This window comes from Chrysochloris asiatica, unplaced genomic scaffold (genome assembly GCF_000296735.1).
Source record: "Chrysochloris asiatica unplaced genomic scaffold, ChrAsi1.0 scaffold00106, whole genome shotgun sequence".
NCBI classification, from domain to species: Eukaryota; Metazoa; Chordata; class Mammalia; order Afrosoricida; family Chrysochloridae; genus Chrysochloris; species Chrysochloris asiatica.
Window position 1 is genome coordinate 1,750,682 of NW_006408624.1, and position 12,029 is coordinate 1,762,710.

Consider the following 12,029-nt stretch of genomic DNA (forward strand, 5'->3'; position numbering starts at 1 on the left):
AATGATGAAATGAAATGCAGATGGGTCTCTTGTGATACAATAGTGAATAATTGTTATCAGGACTGATTGTGAAGGTTGGAAATGTAAAGGTAGACGTTATATAGCAAGGAAGGGAGTGATTAACTTTCCAGTCTAGAAGCAGAGGTCCCTAGGGCCATCAATGGAGAAGAGCTGAGAGCGGGACCCTACCCAGAGAAGCAGAGAAGATGCCTGAGATGGAGGCAGAGACGATGATGTGGAACAATGGAGCAGCTGGGGACTTTAGATCCAGAGAGGGAGAGTGACTGTGTGCTGAAGATTGGGGGGGCGGGTACTGTAGGGGGCAGGCTTGTAGTGTATACCCTTTGGTTGGTTGATGATGCATGGAGGGGATTGGAACCATGTCAATGACACGATATACGATAGAATGAGTGTAAAACTAATGTTCTCCCATGTAAACTATCATATAATTCACAATAAAACATTAAAAAAAAATGCAACTGGGGAAGAGATGCCTCCTCAAAATAGAGTTGATCATGATGATATAAATGGAGTAAAGCCCTTGGGACCTTCATTTGTTGATGGGACACAACTCAAAGTGAATAGAAACAGCTGTAAACATTCATTAATAATCAGAATATGGAATGTACAAAGTATGAATCTAGGAAAATTGAAAATTGTGAAAAGTGAAATGGGATATCAATATTTTAGGCATTAGTGAGCTGAAATGGGCTGATATCGATTGGTAATTTTGAATCTGATGATCACATGGTTTAATATGCTGGGAATGGCAAATTGAAGAGGAATGGCATCGCATTCATCATCAAAAAGAACATATCAAGATCTTAGTACAACACTGTCTATGATAGGATAATATCCATATGCCTACAAGGAAGACTAGTTAATACCACTATTATTCAAATTTACACACCAACCCCTAAAGCCTGTGATGATGAAATTGAAGAATTCTGTCAATTTCTTCAGTCTGAAATTGATCAAACATGCAATCAAAATGTACTGATCATTACTGGCAATTGGATTGCAAAGGTTGGAAACAAAAAGGAAGGACCAGTGGTTGGAAAATATGGCCTTGGTGATAGAAACAATCAATGATAGAATTTTTCAAGACCAATAATGTCTTCATTGCAAATACCTTTTTTAAACAACATAAAAGATAACTATACACAATCACCTCACCAGATGAAATACACAGAAATCAAACTGGCTATATCTGTGGGAAAAGACTGTGGAAAAGCTCCATGTATCCTCAGCCAAAACAAAGTGAGGAGCAGACTGAAATAGACCATCACGTTGCTCATATGCAAATTCAGACTGAACCTGAAGAAAATTAAAACAAGTCCACAAGAGCCAAAATATGACCCTGAACATATTCTACCTAAATATAGAGCCCATCTAAAGAGCAGATTTAATGCATTATACACTAAAGACCAAAGACCAGAAGAGTTGTGGGATAACATCAAGAACATCATACAGGAAGAAAGCAAAAGGTCATTATTAAGACAAGAAAGAAGAAAAAGACAAAAATGGAACTTATCTTTAACACAGAGATACTAAAGCAAATGGAAGAAATGAGGAGGTAAAAGAACTGAACAGAAAATTTCAAAGAACACAAAATCAAATATTGTAATGAAATACGCAAAGACCTGGAGTTGGAAAACCAAAAGGGAAGAACACCAACGGCATTACTCAAGCTGAGAGAACTGAAGAAAAACTTCAAGCCTCAATTTGCTGTACTGAAGGATTCTGTGGGGGAAATGCTGAATGATGCAGAAAGCATCAAAAGAAGATGAAAGGAATATACAGAGTCACTGTACCAAAAAGAAATGGCCAATGTTCAACCATTTCAAGCGGTAGCATATGTATGACCAACAGCCAATGAATGATCCTGAAGGAAGAAGTCCAAGATGCATTGAAGGCTTTGGCAAAGAACAAGGCACTGGGAATAGATGGAATACAAATTGAAATCTTTCAACAAATTGATGTGGTACTAGAGGCACTCACTCATCTATGACAGGAAATGTGAAAGACAGCTACCTGGTCAACTGACTGAAAGAGATCCATTGTAATCTCTGTTATCAAAGCCAGACAAAGACATCACAAAAAAAGAAAACTACAGATCATTATCACTTATGAATATAGATACAAAAATCCTCAGCAAATTACTAGCAAACCAAACACAAAAGCATACTAAAAGATCATATACCATGATCAAGTGGGATTTATGTCAGGAATGCAAGAGTGGTTCAACATTAAAATATCAATCAGTGAAATATATCTTCAAAAAACAAAGAAAAATAATCACATGGTCATCTTAGTTGATGCAGAGGAAGCATTTGACAAAATCCAACACTTTTTCATAATAAAAACACTTCAGTTAGCAATAGAAATTACTCAATCTGATAATAAGCATTTATGAAAAGCATGCACTTCACATCATGCTCAATGTATAAAGAGTTTTTCCCTTAAGATCAGGAACAAATATTGCTATTCAATATTGTAACATAGTATAATTAAGAGGTATGTTGGTTATCTAGTGTTGACTATAATGAAAATACCACAAATAGATGACTTTACCAAACTAATTTTTTCTTTCACACTTTAGGAAGCTAGAAGTTTGAATTCAGGGTGTCAACTCTAAGGGGCATGGTGAGGCTTTCTCTCTCTGTCAGCTCACAGTTTAGAAGGAAGGTCCTTGTCTCCTTTCAGCATCTTTAGACCCAGTATCCCTTGGTAATTCCATGTGTCATGGCATCAGTCTTCACCTGGGTCTTCTCAGTCCATGGACCCCAGATCCAAAGGACATGCTCTATTCTTTCTCTGTGTTAGTAGTTTCTCTCTATTCTTTCTCTTCTTTCTTTGTGTTAGTAGTTCCCTCATCTCTGCTCACTTATTTAATCCCTTTTATAAGTCAAAATGGGAGCACAGTGGCTCTGTAGGATAAGCCCTGGACTGTTAACCACAAGGTTGGTGGTTAAAACCCAATATCTGCTCCATGGGAGAAAGATGAGACTAAAGATTTACAGCCTTGGAAACTCTATACAGGATTGCTATGAGTCAGAACTGATTCAACAGCACTTAACAATAACAACCACAGTTGTTTCTTTTTTAACTTTTCATTGTGAATTGGGAGGTTTACACAGCAGTTCACCCGTTTTACATTCAACAAATCATACACATTTAATTTAATCTCACTGACTGCCATCCTTTCTATGTAACATCACTTATTCCACTTCCTCTGTTTCTTACTTACATTCCTCTTTCAGAACCTTCTGAACTTTGTCCTTTAATAACTCCTGCCCTTCTAATCTCGAATGGTTGACCATTCTATTGTGTACATACCTCACTAGTGTTATTTTCCACCTGTAGACCTAACACTTGGCTGAAAAGCAAGACACAAGGATAGGTCCAATTCCAGATCTAAAGGGTAACTAAGGGTCTTAGTTTTGAGGTTCCACAAGTCTGTATACAAGCAGTAAACCTGGTCTTTTTATGATTTTAAGTTTTGGTCCACAATTTTTGCTCACTCTATCTAGGACTTCTTCTTATAATCCCTTTTTCAGCAGTCAGCAGTGGTAGGTGAGCACCCTCTAGTTCTTCTGGTCTCAGTCACTGAGACTGGGGTTTACACAGTCTATTAGTCCTTTGGACTAATTGTTTCCTTGCATTGTTGATTTTCTTCACTCTTTTCCCTGGACAGGAAAAGATCAAGTGTCATCCTTTTGATGATGTTCACAAGTTTTTAAAACCTCAATCACTGCTCATCAAACTAGGATGTGGAACATTGTCTTTGTGGACTATATAATGTCAATAGCCTTTGTGTCTCCCAAGACTATGGACCTGAGGTGTTTGATTATGACTGAGAAGTTTTCATAACTTTGTCCTGTGTATGCTCTATTATACTCATAGATATACTTGCATCACATACAAATAAACCAAACCAAAGCCACTGTCATTGAGTCAATTCCAACTCATAGAGATCCTAGATAGGGTTTCTGAGACTGTTAATCTTTACAGGAGCAGACAGCTTCATCTTTCTCCCGTGGAGTGGCTGGTAGTTTGAACTGTTGACCTTGCTGCTAATAGTCCACTGCCTAAACCACAGCACTACCACAGCTCTCTGCATATGTCCTTGGTAAACCAACTCTTTTTTTTTTTTTAAACCGCCACATCCTAATTTTATTTAGCAGCACTAGTCAAGTTTCAGCTCAACCAGGTATAAAAACTTGATTGATGATACCACTTACGATGTCAAGCTTAACTGTACAAAAAATAAAACATTTTAAAACAACCATTCGAGTGTTGAGCTTCTCCCCATAAAGGATTTGCTACTCTGACTACTCCCACCTGCCTGAAACAGGAAACCATCTCCACATCCACCAGCCAGCTTCCTGGAACTCACGTAATGTTCCTTGTGCAGGGCTCCAGCCAGGCCTCTCCACTCTAGCTGGTCCCCTGAGAGGAGGGGGTGGGCTTTGCTTCAGGCTGGCAGCAGAGTAATCCATCTTAATCCTCATTCTGGGAAGGTTCCACGATTCTTAAACAGCAATCCGCAAACTCCACAAACAAGGGCTCTTGCATATAAGGTCTCATGAGCTTTCTTTGTCGTCCCCTTGATCGAAGCTGACCATCAAATGTCTAAAGTGTGGATTAAGCAATAAACTCCCCAGCGGTGCAGAGTTCCCTAGATTCTTTAGACTCTGCAAAGAGATTCAGTGTTCTTCCTCAACACTACTGAGGAAATCAACTATAGATGACTCATCTTTGTTTTCCACAGGCTTTGTCGTGTTTGTAGATAGAGACAAAAAACTTTTTTCCTTTACTGGATGAGTTTCAAAGTTGCACTGTTCTTTGTGCTTCCGGAAGCAGGTGACCCAGCCATAGGGCACGCGGCAGGCGGGGCAGCGGTATTTGGGCTTCTCCAAGCAGACCACGCAGATGTCGGTTTTACAATTAAGCGACTTCATGGAGCGTCTAAACCAACTCTTTTTAAGGGCTATGACTGAATTGGTAAGATGGAACTTGGCTAAACGAAGGCTGATCTCTCTCCCTTCAGCATCTCTCTCTCTCTCTTTTTAATTAAAAAAAATGCATTGATTATCTCTATGCGTTAGGACTGTGCTGTTGTTGTTGTTAAGTGCTGTCAGGGTCGGTTCTGACCCATAGCGACCCTGTATAGGGTTTCCAAGAAGCAGCTGGTGAGCTTGAACCACCAACCTTACAGTTCAAATAGACTTTGCAATCCAGTGCATTAACCCACAGTACCACACCAGAAGTCCAAGATTAGACATGCTGAAATCTATTAGAAAGATTTGATTCCTCCCTAAAAGAAACTGTGACTCCATAGACGGTTTCATTTCTATTCAAATGGGTGAGAATCAAACAAAAACATTCAGAAAGTAAGCTTAAAGTGTAATGAAGTAGGATAAGTCCTATCAGATAATTTTTTTTAACATTTTATTGTGCTTTAGGTTAAAGGAATTTACAGAATTTCTTTCCCAATGAATAATTCATACAAATAATCCGAGAAATTGGATTATATGAAAATGAGGCATCAGGACTGGCGGAAGACTCATTAACAACCTGAAATATGCAGATGACACAACCTTGCTTGCTAAAAGTAAAGAGTAATTAAAATACTTTCTGATAAAGATCAAAGACTTCAGTATGGATTGTACCTCAATATAAAGAGAACAAACATGCTGTAAAAAGTTTAACACTCCAAAATTGCCACACTAGGGGCAAAGGGAGGGAGTAATTAACCTTACAGTCTAGGAACGGAGGTCCCTGGGACCATGGAAGGAGAAGAGCAGAGAACTGAACCCTACCCAGAGAAGCAGTGATGCCAGGGATGGAAGCAGAGACAACGACATGGGCAGATGGAGCGGCTGGAGACTTTGGACCTGGAGAGAAAGAGGGGCAGTGTGTGGGCAGACTAGTGAGGTATACCCTTTGGTTGATCAATGATGCATGGAAGGAACTGTAACCATGGCAAGGAAACGATATACGAGGGGATCAATGTAAAGTTGATGTCCTTCCATGTAAACTATCACATAAATCACAAAAAAGCATTAAAAAAAAAAAAAATGCATACTAATGTCAACCCAGGAGAAATGCTTTGTCTCTCTCTCTCCTCTTCCCTAGCATACAACCATGGCCCTGCATAATGAAACTCTGTGTGCTCGTTGTATTAGCTACTTATCTACTAGGGAGGGCCAGGCAGCTGGTGCTGGGCTGTTTTTCTAGGGTTTTTTTTCTGAATCTTGACTGGAGATAAAACTGTTCCCATACCACCTCCCTCCTTTCTGTCTTTGAATATGAGGCTTGTTTACCACATAGTATGAAATAGACCCACAAGCCCCTCTCATTGTGAATAATCTTGAGTGTCCAGCTGGTCACCACTAGAAACAGCCTCTAGTGATCTTGCTCCAGTTAGTAAGTTTCCCTGTTTGTAAACCATCTTTTTCTGTAATAAAGTAATGTCTCTCGGATTGTCTCCTGGTCACATTTTTGGTCTCTTAGCCACACAAAACTATTCTTCCTTCTGGGTTTGAACCTAAACAATTCCTCACAACTGCAATCTTTAATAAATAACATTATGATAAATGGAGAAAAGATTGAAGTTGTCAAAGACTTCATTTTGCTTGGATCCACTACCAGCACTCATGGAAACGACAATAAAGAAATCAAAAGATATATTGTATTAGATAAATCTGTTTCAAAACATCTCTTTAAAGTAACTGCTAAACAGCAAAGAAATCAGTTTAAGGACTAAGGATACTTAACCAAAGTCATGGTATTTTTAATCATCTTATTTACATGTGAAAGTTAGACAATGAGTAAGGAAAATCATATACTAATCAATGCATTTGAATTGTGGTGTTGGAGAAGAATATTGAAAGCAATAGTCCATATTACGTGGGTCCAATTCCTATCCTTTTTTCATTTCAACATGTTCCTCTGTAGTCTCCTGGATGTGCTGCCATCTAATGATAATTACTTCACCTCCAACTCTGTCAAATAGAGGGTGCTCAGTCTCCTCTGCCATCTGAAGTTAGGTGTACATTCCCCGTGCACCCCCATTAATGGCTCTTATGTAAAAAATTATGTTTGTTTAAATTTTCTATAATTAGGCTTTATTGGTGTTGTTATTAAGTGATGTTGAGTTGGTTCCGGCTGATAGTGAACCAGTATTGGGTTTCCAAGGAGCAGCTGGTATGTTTGACTGGCGATCTTGTGGTTAGCAAGCAGTACAATGCTTATCCTACAGCATCACCTTATTACTAGTTGCCATTGAGTTGACTCTGACTCATGGCAACCTACTGTGTACATTGTTGTTGTTAAGTTCTGACTCTTAGTGATCCTGCATAGGGTTTCTGAGGAGCAGCTGTTGAGTTTGAACCACGAACCTTGCTATTCAAACCGGTCAAGTGTTTATCCGACAGTGCCACACCAAGACCACTATGTATAGCGGAATGAAATGTTGCCCTGTCCTTTGCCATTTTCATGATTGCTGGTATATTTGAATCCATTTTTGTGGCCATTTTATCAATCCATCTCATTGAGCATTCCCTCAATTTTGAGATCCTACTCCTTACTCCTTCAAGGCATCTACTCGTTTTCCAGTTGTTCTCTAACACGCACCAAAAAATTTAGCTACTGCTTCACTCTCTCCATCCCAAATTCTGCCCTGACTTCACCATTCTCACAGACACATGTAACATCCTCCATTTATTTAGCTTCTATTTTAAATGAATTTTTCTCATTTCCACTTGAGATGCCCAACTCCAATAGGCACATTTTAAACCTTTTGATTGCCTAAAACTGCTCTACCTCTTAAAATAATAGATATCCCACTTTCTGCCTATAACCTTCTGTCTTTTTTTATTTTCTCATTCAATTGTTTCCTCTGAAGCTATTTTTCTATTTTATAAGGACCTCTGCTTCCTTGATAAGCAGAGCAATTATTAACCTTCTGCGGTCTTTTCTCCCTTTTTAATTCAGGTTACAGTTTAAGTTACATCATTTCTATGAGTCACTTGCAAATATGCTCAATTCTGTCCTATGGACAGTCTGCTGCTGCACCTACCTGGAAAAAACAACCCTGATTTTAACTTTTCCATACACACACTTAGGCTGTTCACAATTGATGAAAATCTGACCACAATTGGTGAAAAAGCTGACCAAGTTGCTGCAAATATAAATTCAGAGTGTTCAACCCCAACTAGGCTCATGGTGTGTTGTTAAGTGCTATCAAGTTGGTTCCGAGTCATAGCAACCCTGTACATGGTTTCCAAGGAGCAGCTGGTGAGTTTGAATCACCGACCTGTGGTTAACAATCCAGGACCACGCCAGGAGTCCACAGGCTCATAGTATTGTCCAGAAATCCTTCCACGATCTTTGTCAGTTCTCTCTTCCATTCTCCACAGTGACTATTAAGAACTTCTCCTTTCTCTTCAAATACTGACTCCATCACTTTCCCTTCACTCATAGCAGGTGACCTGATTTCTTATTTTATAGAGAAAATACTATAAAAACTATTAGGCAAGAACACTAAACTCAAAGGTTTCTGCAGTTATACCTACCACTCTTCTTCCAGCTACTGAAGGCTTCTTCCTCACAGCCTCAGCTCTTAAAGACCTGACTAGAGTCATTGTTTTCACTTCTTAATATCCACTGCAATCTGGTTTCTGCCTTCTACAGAGACCAGACTTGGTAAATTCACTAATGACTTTGTTGTTAAATCCTTTGAATATTCCAGCTATCAGTGGCATTGCTGTTGTTGACCTTGTCCTCTTGTAAGCAATTCTCTTTACTTGGCTTTGTTATACCATATTCTCCAACTGTTCTTTATACTGCCTTACCCATTCCTTCTCAGTATTTTTTGTGTGTGCCTATATCTATGTTCATTACTTATTTACCAGTGTTTCTTAATGTTGCAGACCGTGAAGGCCTGGTCAGAGGTTCGAAGCCCTATAGGCCCGAGTGTAACAGATCTAGCCACCTGGCAGTTAATAACAAATTATTTTTCATCTTAGTGTCCAATTATGTTTTATTAATTGCAGACATGAAGCCCTTGATATACACAGATAAATGTAATATTTTCCTAAAAGCCAAGACTGTAAAATGCCAAACAAGCAAAGTTCTTCCCTCAGAGAATTCATTCAAGGTAAATTGGGTGGCTCAATGGTCTGTTCCAAGGACAATAGGAATGCCCTCCCTAAAGTGTTTCCAGGTGCTGCCTATTCACCCAGGCGCCTCTTTTTCTGAAGAACCTGGGCTGGGCAGCTGACATAATGGGAATCCTCCCACTCCTCCCTTTCCTCCCTCCATTTGAGGCTAGGTGCTAAAAGGTATGTTAATTAAGCTTGAGAAACCAAGTTGCGGTGGTGAGATTTGAACCTGCGAAGTATGATGTAAAGTTGCCTGAATGTCTGGAAAAGTAAGATTGATAGCTGTATCTTGTCTTAGCCCCTCCTAGCTTTGTGTAAAGTACCTCCCCTAAATAAAAGGAAGGCGCAGAACGAATCCAGGTGCATTACGACTGTCAAGGCGTGCGTTACAGCATGCAAGGGGCACAGTCCAGCCTTGAACCATACTGCCTGTTTAGCTAAGATGTTTACTATGCAGCATATTACGGACTTCATGGCTGAGATGTTTGCAATGCAGGATCTGCCTGATGCCAGTCCAGCATTCACTCTGGTTTCGGAGTGTCTCTTTGTCTCTCTCTTTGCGTCTCTGTTTCTTTTGCTATCTCTATCGCCGCTGGATCTCCCCTCCTCGTGAACCAAACATTCGTGAACAACACAACTATGTTGAGGTCAGACCCCGGCATCTTAAGGTTTCTCTCTTTGACTCTATTTCATCTCACTCTGCTCACAATGGGGGTACTCTCATCCACTCCTTTGATGGTAATAATAAATTCTATGTGATGACTCACAAAGCTATACATTCTTTTCAAATATTTTGATGAATCATTTATCTAATTGCTTATTGAATATCTCCTTAAATACAACATATCTAAAATTATACCTATTATTTATCCCAGTGTTCCACCCCCTCAAATGTTCCTCCCACTGGTTTCCTTATCTCAGGCATGGAATGATACCACCATTCACCATGTTTTCTGATAATCATACTTAACTCCTTCATCTCCAGCATTGATCCATAGTGATTCTTTCTCTTAAACATCTCTTTAATGGATCCATTTTTTTCCACCCCCATTTCCACTCTCTAGGTTCAGGCCACTGTCATCTCTGCCTTAAATAACTTCAAATCTCTGAATTGGTCTTTAGAAGTGGTAACTTTACCATCCTCCCCACCACCATTACCATACCCCAACAATAACAGCTAGAAGCCGTCTTTCTAAAATGTAAATCTTATTATATGGTTTCCTTGATTAGAGTTATTATATGTTTCACATTACCCTATCCTTCCCACTTCATAACTATAAGGCCCAACATGATGTGGTCCCACCTACCTCTAAGCTCAATTCTTACCATTCCTTCTACCTTGTATGATTGACTTTAATAAAACTCAATTGATTTTAATTTTCAAATACTCTAAACCCTTTCTTGCCTTAAAGACTTTGTAATGCTGTCCCTAGGATACTCCCACCCCTCATCTTCACCTAGCTAAGTCTTACCTAGCCTACTGACATCAACTTTTCTGTAACTTTCTCCTGAGAACCTTTCTTGACCTCAAAACCTGGGATAAGTGGCCCTTCTATGGGCTTTCCCAGCACCCTGTATATCCACACTCATTTGGCAATGCTGTTTACATGTACAAATCTTCCACTGAACTAGCTCCATAAAGGCAAAAACTGTATCTATCTTATGCATTTTTTAAAAAAATATTTTATTGTGAATTATGTGAATGGCAAAATAACAAACAATGATGAGGATATATCCCTGCAGTTACAATGAAGCTGTCATATTTCTGTGAGAACTTTGCTCACATTAAGCACAGTATTTTTAATTTTGCTCACTTCATAGTAGCTGTATAGAAGAATCATCTAAAATTGGACATAAAAAAGTCTCTTATCTATGAATCCTTTTATGTACAATGAGGTGTGAGGCCTGAGTAAAGACTGTCCCACACTGCTAACATTCATAGGGCTTCTCTGCAGTATGGAGTAGCGTGTATGTACTGTATTGTGAGGCATATCTGAAGACTTTCCCACACTCTTTACATACATATGGTTTCTCTCCACTGTGTATTCTTTTATGTGAAAGGAGGGTTAAGTGATGATTTAACATTTTCCCACACTCCTTACATTCATAGGGCCGCTCTACCCTGTGGATATTTCCATGTGATCGGAAAGCTGAGAAATGAGTAAACCTTTCCCCACATTCCTTACACTAATAGGGCCTCTCATCTATGCAGATTCTATTTGTGTTTAGTAAGGTCTGAAACTCTTGTGAAAGCTTTTCCACATTCTTTACACTGATAGGGCCTTTCACCACTGTGTTTTATTCTATGTGCGCTAAGGGATAACATTCTTGTACAGGCTTTTCCACACTCCTTACATTCATAGGGCCTCTAACCACTGTGAATTTTTTTATGTACATTAAGGCCTGAGCCTCCTGTAAAGGCTTTCCCATACTCCTTACATTCATAGGGCCTCTCTCTACCATGAAGTCTTCTATGTACTATGAGGCCTGAGACATTGATAAAGGCTTTCCCACATTCCTTATATTCATAAGGCCTCTCTCCACTGTGGGTTCGCAAGTGTATACTGCAGTGTGAGGACTGTCTGAAGGCTTTCCCACATTCCTTACATTCATAAGGCCTCTCTCCACTGTGGGTTCGCATGTGTATACTGCAGTGTGAGGACTGTCTGAAGGCTTTTCCACATTCCTTACATTCATAGGGCCTCTCCCCACTGTGGGTTCGCATGTGTATACTGTACTGTGAGGACTGTCTGAAGGCTTTTCCACATTCCTTACATTCATAGGGCTTCTCTCCAGTGTGGATTCGTTTATGTTCAGTCAGACCTGAGGAATTCCTAAAACATTTCCCACATTCCTTAC

The 12,029-nt window shown here is 39.5% G+C and overlaps 1 protein-coding gene and 1 pseudogene across 1 annotated transcript in view; both read right to left on the reverse strand.

Annotated features, from left to right (window-relative positions):
- Positions 1-4,503: 4,503 nt before the first annotated feature.
- Positions 4,504-4,964, reverse strand: LOC102810879 (annotated as a pseudogene).
- A 6,574-nt stretch (positions 4,965-11,538) lies between these two features.
- LOC102814727 (zinc finger protein 420-like) overlaps positions 11,539-12,029 on the reverse strand; it is a 2,186-nt gene continuing 1,695 nt past the window's right edge. The window contains exon 3 of the mRNA XM_006867608.1: positions 11,539-12,010. Coding sequence (XP_006867670.1) covers positions 11,539-12,010 — 472 coding nt within the window. The remainder of the gene's footprint in view (positions 12,011-12,029) is intronic.